This window comes from Scyliorhinus torazame, chromosome 13 (assembly GCF_047496885.1).
Source record: "Scyliorhinus torazame isolate Kashiwa2021f chromosome 13, sScyTor2.1, whole genome shotgun sequence".
NCBI classification, from domain to species: Eukaryota; Metazoa; Chordata; class Chondrichthyes; order Carcharhiniformes; family Scyliorhinidae; genus Scyliorhinus; species Scyliorhinus torazame.
The window spans coordinates 34,770,345-34,791,253 of NC_092719.1; the positions used below are offsets into that span (position 1 = coordinate 34,770,345).

The window sequence follows — 20,909 nt, forward strand, 5'->3', positions numbered from 1 at the left end:
GAAAAAACTGGTCATTTGGGTTCTGGTTAGATGTGCTATGTACCACTTTCAGCTGCATTAGGCTTAGCCTTGCGCATGTGGAGTTGACCCTGTTCAGTGCTTTGCTCCAGAGACCCCACCCTATTTCAAACCCTAGTTCTTCCTCCCAATTTTCTCTTGTCAACGTCCAGTGGGGAGTGTGGCTTCCCCAGGAGTCGCCCATACGAGTCCCTGCAGTGTCCGTGTCTCTCCCCCCCCCCCCCCCCCCCCCCCCCCCCCCCCCCACCCCAAGTTGTCCACAGCCAACAGTTTTTCTAATAGTGATTGTCTCTCACATACACACACCCGCCAGGGGGAGTGGGGATGTGGCCCACCTCTGCAGGCTCTTTTTTACTTTCTCCACCAAGCTGGCCAGATTCCACTTGTGGATCCGTGTCTAGTCGTGGGCGATTTGGATCCCCAGGTAGCGGAGTTTGTTTTGGGTTTGTTTAAATGGACGTCCCTCCAGCTCTGCCCCTCTCCCTTGTGGGTTCACTGGAAGATTTCACTTCCACTCAGGTTGAGTTTGTAGCTCGAGGAGGCTTCAAACTCCCTCAACAGAGCCATGATTCCTTCCATGCTGCTTTGTGGGTCTGCGATGGAGAGGAGCAGGTCATCCGCAAGAGCGAGACTCTCTGGTCTCTGTCTGCCTGCCCTCCAGATACCCTTTCAATTCTTCGCCGCTCTGAATGCGACCGTTAGTGGTTCGATTGCCAGGGCGAACAGTAGTGGGGACAATGGACATCACTGCTTTCTGCCTCTGGGCAGCTGGAAGTACTTAGAGCTGGTGGTGTTTGTCTGCACGCTCACCATGGCAGTGCCGTACAGGTGTTTCACCTAGGCAGTGAATCCTGCTCCAAGCCTGAACTGCTCCAGTAGCTTTATGAGGTACTTCCATTCTTAAATGTCAAATCTAAGGGAGAGATTACTGGTGTAGCAAAGCTTTTCAAATAATGGTGCACATTGGACAACATGGACCCTAGTTTCCAGATCGTCTGGGACAGGATATACGACTGAAGATGCGCATCAGGACCCCGTGGAAATCTTAATGCATGGCAATTGCCTGGGAAGTTTAAACCTCTGAACAGCAATTTCTCTGCTCCCCAGGAGTCTGAAAGAGCTAGAATTAGAGATTTTGGACACTTCCATGGTACTTAGCTGGGTTGTTATCAAGAAATATTAGACAAATTAAAACCTGGGTCTAACACTTGAGTAACTAGACAACAGACTTGCCAATCACCTCACCCTAACTACCCCGTAAGAATCCTGACTAAACCCTAAATATACCCCTGACTCCCAAGATACCCCTTGCCCTTCTGGCCACCTCACTTGACCGTCTGACTACAACCCACTGATCTCAAGTACTTAACCTGACCACCACACTACACCTTCTGACCAGACTGCCGACCCCTCGCCCTAACCTGACTGTCACCCACCCCGCCCTGATTGCCATCCGCCCTGACCTGACTGCCGCCCCCCACCCCCATCCCAACTGGACTTGCCTGCTGGCTCCTCCTCCTCCCCCCCCCCCCCCCCCCCCCCGAATCAATTTTCTCCTTAATAATGATGAGCACTGTCAGCCTCACAAAATTCTTTGCACAACATCCGGGTCACCGTGTTACCATCGTTCATTGTCTCCCATTGTAGCTCATTGTTTCTCAGAATTTCAAAACCATAAAATTGCTTACTTCCATTAATCTTTCCTTCCTACGTTCATTAAAGCTTTAAAAATCCAAGCTCTGGGCCACCTAATCACCTGAATAATCTCTTCTAGTCTATTGAACCATGACTCTATCCATTGGGTTGTCAGTTCCTCATTCTAAAGCAAGGCATTTTTGTAATAGTGTAGAGGTTGTTAAATTGTGCGCCTCACGGAGTTGAGTTCTCTAGATTTCAACTTGAATGTCACTTTTAAAATTTTTATTTGAGATTGTTAGAATAAGAATATCTATATGTAGCAAGGCCTTTAAATAATTTCTTTTTTTATTTGTAGCTTCTGTGCTTTGCCCAGTGGAACCAGTGGGAAGATGGTTCGAAGCACTGGTAAAGCGGCGGGCGAGGAATGTGTCAGCCTCCTTTCATGAGCTGGAAGATGAGAAAGAATCATCTTCTGAGTCAGAAGATGAAGAATTACAATTGGAGGAATATCCATTACTGAAAACACTTGACCCAAAAGATTGGAAGGTATGCAATAACATTGTTCTCAGGACAATCCGTCAAGTTCTGTAACTTTAATGTAGGAGTGAGAGCTTTTTGCTTTTCTAATCTTTTCATCTTGTTCTGTGTTTCCTGACTCATTCTAATTATTTTGTTCTATAATGGGTTCAGCCATTGTAATTATTTGCACATAATAGGTTTACTAAATCTTTATTAACTCCTTCTCGCGCATGGGATCCCGACATGTATATTGACCAGTGAAATTCAACTTCTAGTAGATAGTGTAGAAAACCCCTTAGTAGATTTCTCAACTAGCAAATCCAGGAATGGTAGCTCATTTGACTGCTTCATTTCAAAGGTAAATTTGAGCCACAGAATGGTAAAGAGTAAGGCGTGTAAGGAAATTCTTACATGCAGCTGCTGATTTAAATATAGCAAACACATCATCAATGTCCCATGTGTGTTTGGCTGCCCAAGACAAACAAAGGTGATGTCACAGTACGCCTTACTTATGACTGGTTCTGCACAAAATTAATTGGACAAGTGTTTGAGTGAGTTGCTACAACCAGTTCTGAGTGAGTTCACATAAATGGTGAAGGATTCCTCCACCTTTGCGAAGACTATACATGACTTGCATATCACCAGCAATGCCATGATTTTTAAATACTTTAAAAAAATATATATATAGAGTACCCAATTCATTTTTTCCAATTAAGGAGCAATTTAGCTTGGCCAACCCACCTACCCTGCACATCTTTGGGTTGTGGCAGCGAAACCCACGCAAACACTGGGAGAATGTGCAAACTCCACACGGAGTGACCCAGAGCCGGGATCGAACCTGGGACCGTGGCACCCCGCGGCAGCAGTGCTAACCACTGCACCACTGTGCTGCCCTTGCAATGTCATGATTAGTGCTCGTTTAACATTGAGCCTATTCATTAATGTTCTGCTCAGGAAGCCATCGACATTTGAACCACCTCACTATATCATGGTAATCTAGAGCTGGCGCCATTTTCTGAATCTGTATTCATTGAACTTATGAAGTCAGCAACTTGCACAGTTAAGTTCAGCTTTAATGACACTATGTATACCCAAATACATGGCATTGGCTTAGGGTCCCTCCAGGGACCAGCTCTCATGAACATTTTTGTTGGCTTCCATGAGAAGCTTTTCGATGGAATGACTCCTATCCCTTATTTAAAATATTTTATTTTTTTTTCCAATTAAGGGGCAATTTAGCATGGCCAATCCACCTAACCTGCACATCTTTGGGTTGTGGGGGTGAAACCCACGCAAACATGGGGAGAATGCGCTAACTCCACACGGGCAATGACCCAGGGCCGGGATTCGAACCTGGGTCCTCAGCGCCGCGCAGTCCCAGTGCTAACCACTGTGCCACATGCTGCCCCTCCCTTGCATAATTCTGACCCATAGCTAATATGTTTGCTATAGTTGTGTCTGCAGCAGCATATAAGAATTTCCTTATGCACCTATAGTGCTACGTTCTGCACTCTCATTTACCTTTGAAATAGAAAATCACCGCAACCGGTTCACAGCAGATGCTATCTCCCTGGGTCTACAATCAACACTCGAAGACCTCGACAACAAGATACCTATGTAAGACTGCTGTTCATCGACTACAGCTCCGCCTTTCACACCATTATCCTGACAGGACTAATAACCAAGCTCTGCAATCTTGGACTTGACCCCTCCCTGTGCAGCTGGATCCTTGACTTCCTCACCAACAGACCGCAATCTGTCAGGATAAGCAACAGCAAGCTCAGAAAGAGGGAGGCAGCTAGAGAAATAGGGAAAGTTATTGATGGGGACGGGAACTTAGTTGGGGACTCGGCAGGGGTGAGCAAGACCTTCCGGGTCTTTTATAGCAGGTTGTATAGGTCGGAAGCCCCTGCTGGGGCCGGAGGGGTTGAGGCACTTCCTGGAGGGGCTGACTTTTCCGAGGGTGGCCGGGGAGCTGGTAGAAGGGCTGAGGGCCCCGATCAGGCTGGAGGAGATAGTGGAGGGTTTGAAGGCCATGCAGTCGGGTAAGGCCCCGGGACCGGATGGGTACCCAGCCGAGTTCTATAAAAAGTTCTCCGGAATTTGGGACCGGTGCTGATGAAGGTCTTTTTTAAAAATAAACAATTTTAATGAGGTATTTTTTGGCATTATAAACAGTAGAATTACGGAACGAGAAAACAAAAGGATTGTACAGTAAACAAAGTAGGTAGTGCAATTGCCATAGTCCACCCCACCCAGATCTGCCTAATTGACCCCCTATACTACATTCCCCTAACCCCCCCCCCAGCTGACGAAAAATTTGCCGCAAAGAAGTCAATAAATGGTTGCCACCTCTGGGCGAACTCTAACAACGACCCTCTCGAGGTGAACTTGATTTTCTCTAAGCCCAGGATACTCGCCATGTCTGACAGCCAGGCTTCCGACTTCGGGGGCTTTGAGTCCCTCCAAGCTAGAAGTATCCGTCTCCGGGCTACCCAGGGAAGCAAAGGCCAAGACATCGGCCTCTTTCTCCCCCTGGACTTCCGGGGCCTCCGAAACCCCAAAGATCGCCACCTCTGGACTCATTGCCACCCTCGTGTTCAGTACTCTAGACATGATGTCCTAGAACCCCTGCCAGTATCTCCAAAGTTTTGGACAAGCCCAAAACATGTGGACATGGTCTGCCGGTCCTCTCAGACACTTTACACACCTGTCCTCTACGCCGAAGAATCTGCTCATCTGGGACACTGTCATGTAGGCCTGGTGAACGAGCTTAAATTGAATCAGGCCAAACCTGGCACATGTTGCAGTCCCATTGACCCTGCCCAGCGCGTCCGCCCACAGGCCTTCCTCAATCTCCCCTCCCAACTCCTCCCATTTATGCCTCAGCTCCTCGGTCTGCGTCTCCACCGCCCCCATGAGCTCCTTGTAAATATCCGAGACAGTTCCCTCCCCCACCCACTACCCTATCTTGGATCCCCCTTAATGGCAAGAGTGGAAAAGATGGCACCTGCCTATGCAAAAAGTCCCGCACCGGAATTCATTCCCCCTCGTCAACCCAAACTTGGCCTCCAGCATCTTCAAGCTAGGGAAGCTCCCTTCCAAAAACGAATCTCCCATCCGCTCAATCCCCGCCCCCCACCATAACCGAAACCCCCCGCCATCCAACCTCCCCCGGGGCAAACCGATGGTTGTCACATATTGGGGACCAGACCGTGCTTCCTCCACTGTCCCCAGATCCGAAGGGCCGCCACCACTACAGGACTGGTGGAGAAGAACGCCGGCGGGAACGGTAGAGGCGCCGTCACCAACGCCCCCAGACTGGTACCCCTACATGAGGCTGCCTCAATCCGCTCCCAAGCCACCGACCCCCACCACCCACTTCCTCATCATGGCTATGTTAGCCGCCCAATAATAGTTGCTGAAATTCGGCAGTGCAAGCCCACCCCCCCCGGTTCCGCTCAAGCATCACCCTCTTCACTCCCAGGGACTTGCCCGCCCATACAAAGCCCAAAATGATCTTGCTCGCCCTCTTAAAAAAGGAACGTGGATTGAAAATGGGGAAACACTGAAACACGAATAAGAACCTCGGGAGGACCGTCATTTTAACTGTCTGTACTCTCCCAGCTAACGACAGCGGGAGCGCATCCCACCTCCGGAACTCCCCTCGCATTTGATCTACCAGCCGGGACAGGTTCAGCTTGTGCAGTCGGCCCCAATCCCGCGCCACTTGTATTCCCAGGTACCTGAAACTGTCCCCAAGTAACCGGAACGTCAGCTCCATCAGCCGGTCCCCTTGGCCCCTCTCCTGAACTACAAACATTTCACTTTTTGTCATATTCAATTTGTACCCTGAAAACCGTCCGAATTCCCCCAGGATCGCCATGATTCCGTCCATCCCCGCCATCGGGTCCGAAACGTACAAGAGCAGGTCATCTGCATACAATGAAACTCTATGCTCCTCCACCCCCCCCCCCCCCCCCCCCCCCCCCCCCCCCGAACCAGCCCCTTCCAACCCTCTGAAGCCCTCAGAGCAATTGCCAGTGGCGCTATAGCTAGCGCAAACAGCAGTGGGGAGAGGGGGCACCCCACTCTCGTTCCGCGGTGCAGTCTAAAATAGTTGGAGGTCATCCTGTTTGTCCTCACACTCTCTTCCGGGGCCTGATATAGCAGCCTGACCCAGTCGATGAAACCCACCCCAAATCCAAACCGTCCCAGCACCTCCCATAAGTACTCCCACTCTACCCGGTCAAACGCCTTCTCCGCGTCCATTGCCACCACTACCTCCACCTCCTTTCCCTCTGGGGGCATCATGATCACATTGAGCAATCTTCTTATATTCGCCACCAGTTGCCTACCTTTAACAAACTCTGTTTGATCCTCCCTAATAACACTCGGCACACAATCCTCAATCCTAGTGGCCAAAGGCTTTGCCAGCAGTTTAGCATCCACGTTAAGAAGGTAGATCGGCCTCTAAGACCCACACACCGGGTAGCCTGCGACACCGTCTGGGGCAGCACCCCTCTGTCCCTTGCCTCATTAAAAACCTTCACCAGCACCGGCCCCTTTTTATAGAACTTTATATAAAATTCTACCGGGTACCCATCCGGCCCCGGGGCTTTACCTGACTGCATGGCCTTTAAGCCCTCAAATATCTCCTCAGCTCCGATCGGGGAGCCCAGCCCTTCTACTAGCTCCCTACCCACTTTTGGGAATGTCAGGCCGTCTAAGAAGCGTCTCATCCCCTCCGGCCCCGCTCCGAGCTATAGAGTCTGCTATAAAGGTCCTTGAAAGCCCTGTTCGCACCCGCCGCATCCCCTACCAAATTACCGCCTCCATCCACCACTTTACCTATTGCCCTAGCCGCCTCCCTCTTTCTGAGCTGCTGAGCCAGCATGTTCCTGGCTTTCTCCCCATGTTCCTATACCGCACCCCTCTCCTTTCTGAGCTGCTCCACTGCCTTACCCGTGGACACCCCAAACTCCGCCTGCAGCCTCCCCCCGTTCCCTCAACAGCTCCGCACTCGGGGTCCCCGCATACCTCCTGTCAATCTGCAGATCTCCGCTAACAGTCGGTCCGTTTCTGCCCTGTCCGTTTTGTCTCTGTGAGCCCAGATTGAAATCAGCTCCCCTCTCACCACTGCCTTGAGCGCCTCCCACACCACCGCTGCTGAGACTTCCCCCGTATCGTTGACCTGCAGGTAGTTTTGAATACACTTCCTCACCCTCTCACACACCCCTTCGTCTGCCAGCAGTCCCACATCCAGCCTCCACTGCGGGCGCTGGAAGCTCTCGTCACTCACCTGCAGCTCGACCCAATGCGGGGCATGGTCGGAAATGGTGATTGCCGAATACTGCGCATCCACCACCCCTGTCAGTAGACCCCTACTCAATATAAAAAAAATCGATCCAGGAGTCGACCCTATGGACGTGCGCGAAAAAGGAGAACTCCTTCCCTGTCGGCCTGCCAAACCTCCACGGGTCGACCCTCCCCATCTGCTCCATGAACTCCCTCAGCTCTTTTCCCATTGCTGACACTCTGCCCGTTTTTGAGCACGACCGGTCCAGGCCTGGATCAATAACTGTATTGAAGTCCCCTCCCATAACCAGCTTGTGGGAATCCAGGTCGGGTATCTTCCCCAGCACCCTCTTTTATGAAATCCGCATCATCCCAGTTTGGCGCATATATGTTGACCAGGACCACCTTCCTCCCTTCCAGCTTACCGCGAACCATAACGTAGCGACCTCCCCGTCCGAAACAATACTCCCCACCTCAAACTGCACCCGTTTGTTCACCAGAATCGCGACCCCCCCTGGTCTTAGTATCTAGCCCTGAGTGGAATACCTGACTAACCCAGCTCTTCCTCAATCTAATCTGGTCCGCTACCTTCAGGAGCATCTCCTGCAACATTATCACGTCCGCCTTTAGAGCCCTAAGATGCGCGAACATCTTTGCCCTCTTCACCGGCCCATTTAGCCCTCTTAACGTTCCACGTGACCAGCCTAGTTGGGGGGCACCGCCCCCCCCCTTGCCGGCCAGCCATCCCCTTTCCTGGGCCTGCCCCCTGCCCCGCGCCTCTGTGGACCCACCTCCTGGCAGCACCCATCCCCGACCTCTTCTCCGCTTCTAAAATCACATCCCTCCCTTGTCAGCCGAACAACCCCCCCCTTTCCCCCCCCCCCCCCCCCCCCCCTCCCAGCAACAACACTCTGTAACCTAACCCCATCCCTAATCTGATTACCCCCCACTGTGCTCCCGCAGACTAACTCCCCCAGCTAGCCTGATGGCCTACGGCTCCGGCGCCAGCATGTCTACCACCTATTGTTGCCTACCTGCCCTCCCCCCGCCCATCGAAACCATCGCCCTCATCAGCCCAGCCCGACAACCGCCCACTTAAAGAAACAGACGCCAACCACAGTCAGTGTAAAGAAAAACAAAGCCAAACTCTCGCCATAATACAGATCAAAGTAATACTACTCAAAATAATACAAAGTCAAAAATTCCCACCACCATCCCCCTCACAACATAGAAAACCCACCGAAATCGAATAATTTTTTAGAACTACTTTCCCCTTCTTAAACAAAACACAGTTATCGAAGAGAAAAAGCCAAGAACGAAAATGAACGAACGAGTAAATCAGTGCAAACAGCATTTAAAACGAACAGGAAAAACAGTTTCTCAAGCTTAAGAGCAGAATGTTCTCAAGTTAGCACCAGTCCTTTCCTCCTGGCAAACTCCATAGCGTCCTCGGGCGACTCAAAGTGATGATGTTGGTCCTCATGCGTAACCCAAAGTCGCGCCGGATACAGCAGTCCGAACTTAAGCTGCTTCTTGAACAGGATCGACTTGACTTGAGTAAAGCCTGCCCTCCTCTTGGCCACTTCCACGCTTAGATCTTGGTACACCCGCAAAATGCTGTTGTCCCACTTACAACTCCGCGGGACGTGCTCCTTGTCCAGGTACCTGTGGAACCTGACCACCATCGCCCGAGGGGCGTCTCCCTGTCGCGGCATCCCCGCCAGCGCTCTGTACGCCCGATCCACTTCCAACGGTCGGGGGAGAGCCCCATCCCCAGCAGCTTCTGGAACATGTTTGCCACAAACTCCCCGGCATCAGCCCCCTCCACCCCCTCCGGGAGGCCAACAATCCTTAGGTTTTGCCGACGGGACCTGTTCTCCAAGTCCTCTACCCGTTCCAGCAGCCTTTTTTGCCGGTCCCTCAGCATCCCCACCTCCATCTCCACCGCCGTCTGGTGTTCCTCCTGTTCAGCTAGCACCTTCTCGTTCGTTCCTGGGCATCTAGCCTCTACTCCATCCTCTCCACCGTTTCCTTAATCAGGTTCAGACATTCCCGGTTCTGTCTGGCGAAGCCTTCCCGGATGACCTGCATCAGCTCCTCCGTTAATGGTTGTGCCGAAGCCCCAGGGGTCTGGACACCGGCCACCTTGTCCGCTGCTGCAGCCAACACCCAGCTCGAGCCTGTCTTTTTGCTTCTTCCCTTTCGATCCCTTCGGGCTCTCTGTTCCATAAACCAATATATACACCAGACACTTGTTCACTGCTTCTTCAAGTCCAGCGCTTATAAACGCAAAAAAAGTCGGGGGAAAGGTCCGACTGTCTAGCTAGAGCGGGAGCCACCAAATGTGCGACCTACTCCCTCACAGTCGCCACCGGAAGTCCCGATGAAGGTCTTTAACGAGGCTAGAGAAAGAGGGGTTCTGCCCCAAATGATGTCACAGGCCATGATCTCACTCATCCTGAAACGGGACAAGGATCCGGAGCTATGTGGGTCTTACAGGCCGATTTCCTTGTTGAACGTAGATGCCAAACTGCTGGCCAAAACTTTGTCCTCCAGAATTGAGGACTGTGTACCGGACGTTATTGTGGAGGATCAGACTGGGTTCGTTACGGGCAGACAGCTGGTGGCCAATGTAAGAAGGCTGTTAAACGTGATCATGATGCCCCCGGAGAGTAGGGAGGTGGAGGTAGTGGTCGCGATGGATGCGGAGAAAGCTTTTGACCGGGTTGAGTGGGATTATTTATGGGAGCTGCTGGAGCGGTTCAGATTTGGGAGGGGCTTTATTGACTGGGTTAGGTTGCTGTACCGGGCTCTGGTTGCAAGTGTACGGACAAACAGGACGACGTTGGACTATTTTAGACTGCACCAGAGGACGAGACAGGGATGCCCCCTCTCCCCACTGCTGTTTGCGCTGGCAATAGAGCTGCTATGTGGGCCTCAAGGGGGTGGTAATCTCAATATGAGGAGGAGCAAGATGTTTGTGGTCCAGGTGAGAGGTCAGGAGAGGCGACTGGGGGAACTGCCGTTCAGAGTGATAGGGGACAGTTTCAGGTACCTGGGTATCCAAGTGGTGAGGAATTGGGACAGGCTTCACAAATTGAATTTGGCCCGGCTGGTGGATCAGATGAAGGAGGATTTCTGGAGATGGGATGCGCTCCCGTTGTCTCTGGCGGGCAGAGTTCAAACGGTAAAAATGATGGTCCTCCCAAGATTCCTATTCGTTTTTCAATGCCTCCCAATCCCGCGGTCCTTTTTTAAGCGGATCAATAAAGTTATTGTGGGCTTTGTGTGGGGGGGCAAGTCTCCGCGAGTGAAGAGGGCAATGCTCGAGCGGAGTCGGGGGGGATGGTGGGCTGGCGCTGCCGAATTTCAGCAATTATTACTGGGTGGCTAATATAGCCATGGTGGGGAGGAGGCTGGTGGGGTGGGGGGGGGGGCGCCGGGGTGGGGGGGGGGGGGGGGGGGGGGGGGGCGCCGGCGTGGGTGCGCATGGAGGCGGCTTCTTGCAAGGGCACAAGTCTGGGGGCGTTGGTAACAGCCCCTCTACCGTTCCCGCCGGTGCGGTACTCCACCAGTCCAGTGGTGGTGGCGTCCCTGAGAGTCTGGGGGCAGTGGAGGAGATGTGTGGGAGCAGAGGGGGCATCGGTATGGTCCCCAATCTGCGATAATCACCAATTTGCCCCAGGGAGGATGGACGGGAGGTTCCGAATTTGGCGGAGAGTGGGGATCGAGAGGATGGGGGACTTATTTATAGAAGGAAGCTTCCCGAGTATGAGGGCGCTGGAGGAGAAGTTTGCATTGGCGGGGGGAAATGAATTTCGATATCTGACCCAATTTAAGGTCGTTCACCGGGCTCACATGACAGTGGCCTGGATGAGCAGATTCTTTGGGGTGGAAGACAGGTTTGCGAAGTGTGCAGGGGGGGCCAGCGAACCATGTCCACATGTTCTGGGCATGTCCAAAACTGAGGGGATTTTGGTAGGGCTTTGCCGATGCCATGTCCAAGGTATTAAATACGAGGGTGGTAATGAGACCAGATGTGGCGATTTTCGGGGTGTCGCAGGAATCCAGGAGGAGGAAGAGGCAGATGTTCTGGCCTTTGCTTCCCTGGTAGCCCGGAGGCGGATATTACTAGCATGGAGGGACATGGCTGGCTTCCTCTGCCTGGAGAAAATTAAGTTCGCCATGAGAGGGTCTCTGTTAGGGTTCGCCCAGAGGTGGCAACCATTCGTCGACTTCTTCGCAGAGAATTAATCGTCAGCAGAAGGGGGGTTGGTGAGGCTAGCGTAGATTAGGTGGGTATGTAATGGTGGGACCTGTGGGAGAGGGAGGTGGTATTTGCACTATGTTAATATTTTTCTTGTTATGTACATTGTTTATTTTGTTGCTGTTACAATGCCAAAGAAGTACCTCAATAAAATGTTTATTAAAAGAAAAGGATAGGCAACAGCACCTCCTCCGTAATAGTCCTCAACACCGGGGCCCCGCAAGGATATGTGCCCAGTCCTCTACTGTACTCCCTATACACACATGACAGTGTGGCAAGATTTAACTCTGACTCAATCTATAAGTTTGCGGATGATTCGACTGTGGTGGGCCATATCTCAAACAACGATGAATCAGACTACAGGAGGGAAATAAATCACTTGGTTGCATGGTGTACCGAAAACAACCTCTCTCTCAATGTCGAAAAGACCAAGGAACTGATCATCGACTTCAGGAAACATCGCATGACACACACTCCCGTCTGCATCAATGGCTCCGAAGTGGAGGTGGTTGATAGCTTTAAGTTCCATCACCAACAGTCTCTCCTGGTCCACTCACGTTGATTCAACAGTCAAGAAAGCCCAACAACGTTTCTACTTCCTACAGAAGCTAAAGAAATTTGGCATGTCTGCATTGACTCTCGCAAACGTCTACTGATGTGCGATAGAGAGCATCCTATCCGGCTGCATCACAGCCTGGTATGGCAACTGCTCGGTCCAAGATCGCAAGAAACTGCAGAGTGTGGTGAACTCAGCCCAAAGTATCCCACAAGCTTGCCACCCCCACATTGATTCTGTATATACCTCCCGCTGCCTCAGGAAGGCAGACAGCATTATCAGAGACTCCTCCCACCCAGGCATTGCCTTCTTCCAGACCCTTCCACCAGGCAGAAGGTACAGAAGTCTGAAAACCAGCACATCCAGATATAGGAACAGCTTCTTCCCCACAGCTACAAGACTCCTCAAGGACTCTCCCTCGGACTGATCTGTTCCCTGTAAGAACACTATTCAGGACGCCCTATGCTACTCTTGCTCATGTATTTGCTTTGTTTGGTCCCTTGTTCCGCACTGTAACCAATCACTTTGTTGATGTACCATTTGTCAATGTTCTCTGGTGATTATTCTTTTTGACTACTATGTACGTACTGTATACGTTCGCTCGGCCGCAGAAAAATACTTTTCACTGTACTTCGGTACATGTGACAAATCAAAAATCAAATCAAAAAGTCTAATGAGCTCCCTTTCCTCAAAGATCTAGTTGAGAAATTTTCTAATGGGTTCTCTACTACTTTCTTCCTCAAGTCACTGGCCAATATACAAATTGGGATTCCTATAGCTCCATGCGCTTTAAGATTAGCCTTACTGGCGATATCCTAAATAGGGCCTGGGCCATTTACTCACCGTGCAGGCTTGATGCCAAAATAGAGAGCTGTCAGGTGGAATAATGGTTACCCTGGGCAGGTCATTGCTCACTGTGTATTGTGCATACTCACAAATTGTCTTTCAGACCTGAGAAGGGCACAGTTTACCTCACATTACCCTTCAGAGGAAAGAATCTTGAAAATTTGAGGAACTGGTGAAGCTAGCTATTTCACACTGCTATTATTCAGTCACAACACAAGTGGCATTTTCCACTAATGGGATGCTTCCATCAAACTAAGAGGACATGCTGCCTACCTATGTTCTGGCTGGCACAGTGGTTAGCTCTGCTGCCTCAGTGTCAGGGTCCCCGGGTTCGATTGTTTTCTTGGGTGGAGTTTGTACATTCTCCGCCTGTCTGCATGGGTTTTCTCCAGGTGCTCCGGTTTCCCCTCACGATCCAAAGATGTGCAGGTTAGGTGGATTGGCTGTGCTAAATGGCTCCTTAGTGTGCAAAGGTTAGATGGGGATAGGGCAGAGGAGTCGGTCAAGGTAGGGTGCTCTTTCAGAGGGTAGGTGCAGACTCAATGTGCCGAATGGCCTCCTTCTGCACTGTGGGGATTCTATGGTACTGCACAAATGAATGAATAATGTGGTATATGAGTTTCAATGCCAGGTACTCTGGGTGTACGTTCCAATGGCTCTTCGCAATAAGCAGCTCTTGTGCTTGCAAAACTCAGAACATAGTATCTAATCTTAGATTTCACGACTGGGCAACTGTTGCTGGGCAAGCTGAGTGTGCTAAGAATTACACTTTTTAAAAAGATCAGCAAAGTTCACAATGTGGCTCACTTACATTTGCTACAAACTGCATATGTTCATACATAGGGACCTGTCCTCTGCAGAACAAAAGAAACATACAGGCATTGGTGATTTTTGAATTAAATGCAAGTGGGACATTAGTTCCCTTGTACATTCTCCATGGGCAACTTCTGATCAATCAGATTCTAGTTGTGAACCAATCAGTACCCTTTTCACATGCAGTATAAATTCTTGCTCCTGTGGGCGACGCAGTGGTTGGCACTGCTGCCTCACGGCACCGAGGACCTGGGTTTGATCACTGTCTGTGTGGAGTTTGCACATTCTCACCGTGTCTGTGTGGGTCTCATTCCCACAACCCAAAAAGATGTGTAGGGTAAGTGGATTGGTCACATAAATTTCCCCTTAATTGGAAAAAAGAATTGGGTACTCAACTTTTTTTTAAAAACTTAAATAAATAAATTCTGGCTCCTTTTGAAATTTGGCATTCTTGTGTTTGTCATCATAGATTCCCTACAGCTCAGAAGGAGGCCACTTGGCACTACGAGTCTGCACCTGCCCTTGGAAAGATCACTCTACTTAAGCCCATGCCGCCACCCTATCCCCATAACCCAATAAAACCACCTAACCTTTTGGACACTAAGGGCAACGTAGCATGGCCACGCCACCTAACCTTCACAACTTTGGACTGTGGGAGGAAACCGGACCACCTGGAGGAAACCCACGCAGGCACTGGGAGAAAGTACAAACTCCACACGGACAGTTACCCGAAGCTGGAATTGAACTGGGTGCCTAAATTTGTGAGGCAGAAGTGCTGACCACTGTGCCGCCCACTATTCTGATGAGTACAAGATGAAAAGCTTCAACAGCCTGTCTTTTTTTAGCAAGGTTCTGTACCATGAATCAACTGCAACACATTGTCCCATGCTTAACTGAATTTGATCCTTTCCACTGTTTGGCATATTCTACCAACAGCACAACATGACTTTAAGCCTCATAAGTTCAATAAGGTCCAAAAGGATCCAATAGGGTATATTGTAGGTGGGGATAGCCAACTAGCTTCTACTTAAGCTTTTAATAAATAACCCTTTATGAAAGTAGTAAATGTGATGCAATCTGGCTTTTGTTTCCTCTGCTGTTAAGGTGATAGGGTTTGGTTAAAGGCACTGGTAATGCAGAATATCCTGGAGAAAAACTTCCATTATAATAATCAATAATAACCTTTATTAGTGTCACAAGTAGGTGTACATTAACATTGCAATGAAGTTACTATAAAAATTTGGTACACTGAGGGACTCCGGCACCTGTTTGGGTACACTGAGGTTAGAATGTCCAATTCGCTTAACAAGCACGTCTTTTGGGACTTGTGGGAGGAAACCGGCGTGCCTGGAAGAAACCCACGCAGACAAGGTGAGAACGTGCAGAATCACTGTGCTACCGTGCACCAAAAGTTGTAGAAGCTTCTGTTTGCTTGTAAATCATCTGGTAAACGGGAAGCTATTAAATACCAGTAACTCATCCTGGTCTGAGTGAAATGGTTTATTGTTAATCTGAGATATCTATCTTTATACTTTCATTGTTAATTTGACAGTTGATTTTTGTACCTTTCATAGAATCAAGATCATTATGCAATTCTGGGGCTTGCACATTTGAGATACAAAGCAACACAGAGGCAAATCAAAGCTGCACGTAAGTATTTTCTGATCTGAAGGATTCATTCACTTTTGGGTCTTTATTATTCTTGCACCTTTCCTGATATAATATGTTTCAAGGGATTTGAACTTGGCTTTATTCGGCCTTGATCTATATACAAAGAGTTGGAAGTTGATTGTAAAAATGCTTCATTGTCTCTTAATGTTTGGGCATGGTGATGAGGACAACTATATATTAATTTTGATACAACATTGTGTGGAATACAACATTTTTATATTCTTGGCGTTGGCCCGGAAATTGCTGTGGCAGGCTGATAAATAGTGCCTGCTCTTAGTTAGAATTTCCCATGCCTGTTTCATGCTTCTGATATTTTGTGCAGCAAATTGCTGGACCTGTGATATAAAATGGTGTGGTGCCTTCCACAGAGCATCTGGGATTGAGACGAAAAAAAAGCAACTGTGTATGTCCTTAACCACTCAGACTGAAGGTTTGTGAAATTAATAGTGCATGGTCTAAACCAAGTGCAAGTTAGAAAGAGAGTGAAAGAAAAATCATATTGAGAGAAAAAAGACCTGCAATAATAATCAAAGGAATGAAATTCTACACGTAGAACTGTTTTTATTGTCAGCGAGGTTGATTGAAAGTTAACAATAAAAGGATGCCTAGACTGAAATAGACAAGCACTAACTTTCTACAGTGAGTATAATATGTATCCACCATGCAAGTACAGGAGCTTCATGCTGTTCGATGTATTTGAATGATGATACAGACAACAAGATGCTATTTTTGCTAAGCTAAGCAGTGCGGTGGCACAGTGATTAGCACGGCTTCCTCACAGTGCCAGGGACGCGGGTTCAATTCCTGCCTTGGGTGATTGTGTGGAGTTTATATGCTTTCCCAGTGTCTGCGTGGGTTTCCTCCCACAGTTCAACGATGTTCAGGATAGGTGGAGTGACCATGATCAATGCATGGGGTTATAGGGATAGGGCAAGGGAGTAGGCCTAGGTAGAGTCCTCTTTTGGAGGGTCTGTGCAGACCTAATGGGCCACATGGCCTCCTTCTGCACTCTAGGCGTTCTGTGGATTCTCATCACAGGGTGGTGCTTCACAGACAGCAATCTTTGAATTTTCACGTTTAATCATGCATTTTCCTGAAGGTGCTATGATATTTCTGTAACAGCAATTTCTGTTTGTGTTGTGTGCTTGGTCACGTTTTGTGAAGACAACTTTAAGCCCTGCTTTTGAAAACTTTGTTTGGATGTAAATAAAATCATTGTAGGTATTTCTTTTCTAATTCTATACAGTGGTCCTTTTTTAATTCAAAGAAATTCAGTAGATTTATCGGGCAGCTTCATTTGACCATCTGCGGTGAATGCATTGAAACATTAGTGGCTTAGCAACAGCAATTTAAATTAGAGAAAATTTCACCACAAATAACTATTATTACTATCATTCATGGGGTTCCAAATCATAAACATTTTAATTTTGTGACTTCACTGGTCGTATAGCTTAAATGAGTTTTAACTTAATCAGGCTGGTCAGTCATAAATTCAGGAACTTTCCAGCATTGATTCTTTAAAGCTAAAACCCTAGTTATGTCACCAGCAATCATAGGCAGTTTTCACATTTTTGTGCTTGGGATCGCCTTTTAAATATTAGCATACTTTCCTGTCCAAACTCTCAAAATCAGCTACCAATAGAAAACACATACTTTATCTCTATTTCTACTTTTAAAAAATTATCCTAAGCCTAAGGCAGCAGAAATAGCATGCCAACAGTTTGCAGCTGGAACAGTTTGGCTTTGAGAATTTCTCATCATCCGCTTACAAACTAAGGGTTTCACAGATCTATATTTGACAACCCAATCTTTAAACAGACTTCCAAAACAAGACCACCAGCATTCTAACTGCCCCCACTGAAGTCCCTGGGTAAGAATTGCCAGGGAAGTTCAAACTAGCATTGGGCAATTGCCCTACAATCCGAACCATTCAAGAGTATGTTTAAAGCTGCAAACTTCGGATGGTTCCCATGGTCTTACAGTAATAGTTACCGGGAAGATTTAGAATTAAAACTACTTCCAAATCCTGGGTAACAATAGTCCTTGATTTATAGTAGCTAGTCCTGCATCAAAAAAAAAGGGGGGTTTGGCTTCCTTGCCTCTGACTCTCCAGCCCTCCACTGAAGGCCTCAGGAGCACATTGCCCTACACTGTTCCCGCCCTGCCTGACTCGAAAAATCGGGCGAGAAGGCAGTGGCTAGATTTCCAGGTAAGTGATAATCTTTATTAGTGTTATAAGTAGGCTTACATTAATACGGTAATGAAGTTACTGTGAAAATCCCTTAGTCATCACACTACGGCACCTGTTCGGGTACACTGAGGGAGAATTCAGAATGTCCAATTCACCTAACAAGCACGCCTTTCGGGACTTGTGGGAAGAAACCGGAACACCCAGAGGAAACCCACGCAGACACTGGGAGAACGTGCAGACACCACACAGACAGTGACCCAAACCAGGAATTGGACCCAGGCCCCAGGCGCTGTGATTTAGGAGTGGAGTGGCAATCCAACTCTAGATTACCACTCTGCGGAAGTTCAGCCCTGTATATATTAAACTGTAAACCAAACTGAGTACGTACAAAGAGGAGGATTAACCCTTCCTGGTATGCGCATGACTAATTTCATGGAAATCTTTGTACAGACAATTGGGACATGATTTATTCAGGATTGTAAATGCAGCCTTCAGCAATGATTAAATGTTTAAAACAGTTTTTTGCTCAGAAATGTATTAAATGGAAGCGAAGTAAATCTATTGTAAACTGCCCTATTCTCTTTCAGATAAAACAATGGTATTGAAACATCACCCTGACAAAAGGAAAGCCACAGGAGAACAGATAGGTGAAGGGGACAATGACTATTTTACATGTATTACAAAAGGTAAGATTGTACAAGTGTGTGGTTCAGAAGTAAATCATTTGTGCAAATGTCCTGTATTAATTGTTAAAAATGAATCTGAAGGTCAGATATTTAAACCCCTGCTGTAATGTGGAAAACATACTTTGTGAAAAATTTTCAATTATATTTTGACTAAAAATTATGGGGAGGGTTTTCATTGTAACTAATTTTATCTGTTGGTTGATCTTTACCTTCTGATGAGTTAAGATGTTTACTATTTCATTTGTTAACAGCATTTTCCTAATATTTCAGCCAACGAAATACTGTCAGATCCCTTGAAACGCCGAGCATTTGACAGTGTTGACCCTACATTTGACAATGCAATACCTTCTAAAAGTGAGGCAAAAGAGAACTTCATTGAGGTGTTTTTGTCAGCTTTTGAACGGAATACCAGGTGAAGGACCAATCTCTAATTACTTTGCTGTGGAAAGTTTGAACGTATTGAAATCCTGGTAGTGGCTTATTTTTCCACGACCAGGTCATTAGTAAGAGAGGAGAACATATTGAACTAAGTCGTAACAGCACAATCTATGCACATCAGTAAATATTGCCTGTTAAAATATAAATTAAGTCTTATGAGCTAAATAGCTGGCTTGTAAAGCAGACCAAGGCCAGCAGCGCGGGTTCAGTTTCCGTACCAGCCTCCCCGAACAGGTGCCGGAATGTGGCGACTAGGGGCTTTTCACAGTAACTTCATTTGAAGCCTACTTGTGACAATAAGCGATTTTCATTTCATTTCATTAATGCAAGGTAGCTCACTCCATTTGGGCCAGAACAGTAAGCTTCATTATAAGATCCATTAAGTATTATTGGTAAGAAGTTGAACTCTTGTTACATTGTAATAGATTGTTAGAGCTATTGGAAGCTGCAGATTGTGTTCACAGCGGCATGTTTATGCCGGAGTAATCCCTTATCACAACGTTCAAAACATTTACCCAATTGTCTCAAAGATTAATATTCAGACTGTACTATCAAAATTTTACTTGTCTAGGATATAACTGAATAAAAGCAACATAACGGACAATTATGTATTCCCATTTGGTAAAGATGCTAATAGCTTTCAATTTGTGCAGCGCATTTAGGCATTTTCAAGCCTAGTTTTGTATTATTCTTCACGCAAACAATCATTTGAATGCATTCGATAAATTAAATTGACTGATTCCTTTGAGAACTTGGAATCATCTAGGAAGAAAGCAAATTTGCTTAAGCATGAAAAATTATGATTCTACCATTGGCACATGGAATTAAATTCATGTTATTAAAAAGATGCATGTTGTCAAAGGTTTTGTCTTGCATCCAAGACAATTCACAAGAATACCAAATGTAAAGGCAACAACAATTTATACTGCATGAAAAGAGAGTGCTAAGTGATTGTCAAGTGGTCTCTGATTGGTAGAGGTGTTGCCATGGAGAATACACCTGTCAACTGATGACTGACAATTAATCTCCAAACTTTGTTTAAATTCAAACCAGTCCGGTTGACTCTGGTCAAGGCATTGCCCTGGGGAATGAACCAGAGAACGGCTGTTGCCTATTTTGTTTAATTAAAAAAGGTGCAATATGTGTACGATATTTCTGTCTGCAAAGGACAGGGCCCTGCGTTTTAATATATGTAGCTTCTAATATATGTAGCTTCTAATAAGCCACACTTGTCAGTCATCAGTTAATTGGTATATTTTCCATGGCAATGCCTCTCCCAGAATCCACTTGCCTATCAATCAGCATTCTCGTCTCATGCAATATGAATTGTTGATCCCTTCATATTTGGCATTCTTGCGAATTGTCCAGATGAGTGCAAGACATAAAACTTTGACAACGTGTCTCTTTATAGCAATATTCAAGTTCTGTACTACCAAACAATTATTGTCTCTCTGCTCCATCCCTTCAGTGTGAGGTAATTTGCCCTTCACCTCTCACTTAAAATTTTTTTAAAGCATAGCTCTTTCTTTAGGCCTCTGTTAATATTAAATTCACTGACATTAACAATTTTGTTGGTCCCTTTTAATTTTGAATAAATTTATATAATTTGATACAATACATTGTTCAATCAACATCATTTCAAAATTTGTTTTTACAGAACATGGAGTTTTGTAAATCCAATGTGCCTCAATTACTTTAATCAGCGTATTTCTCAATTTGGATTTGGCTTCTTTTTGTTCAAATGCAGACTTTTGAATGTGGTTTAGCACTACTTTGTAATCTCATTATTTATTTTAGTTTAATTTGTTGTTTATACGACTTGCCTTGCATTGTATTTTGCCAACATTTGATTAAGAAAAATATAAATGTTGTTCTCAGATGGTCCAAACAGAAACATGTCCCGAAACTGGGCAATTTGAATTCTTCCATTGAAGAAGTAGATTCTTTTTATTCGTTCTGGTAAGTTTA

General features: G+C 47.1%; 1 protein-coding gene across 2 annotated transcripts in view; it reads left to right on the top strand.

The window, feature by feature from the left end:
• dnajc2 (DnaJ (Hsp40) homolog, subfamily C, member 2) overlaps positions 1 to 20,909 on the top strand; it is a 55,277-nt gene that overhangs the window by 9,140 nt on the left and 25,228 nt on the right. For both annotated transcript variants that reach the window (XM_072471319.1, XM_072471320.1), the window contains 5 exons: positions 2,012 to 2,202; positions 15,530 to 15,605; positions 18,405 to 18,503; positions 18,774 to 18,915; positions 20,820 to 20,900. In XM_072471319.1, the coding sequence (XP_072327420.1) occupies positions 2,012 to 2,202; positions 15,530 to 15,605; positions 18,405 to 18,503; positions 18,774 to 18,915; positions 20,820 to 20,900 (589 nt within the window). The remainder of the gene's footprint in view (positions 1 to 2,011; positions 2,203 to 15,529; positions 15,606 to 18,404; positions 18,504 to 18,773; positions 18,916 to 20,819; positions 20,901 to 20,909) is intronic.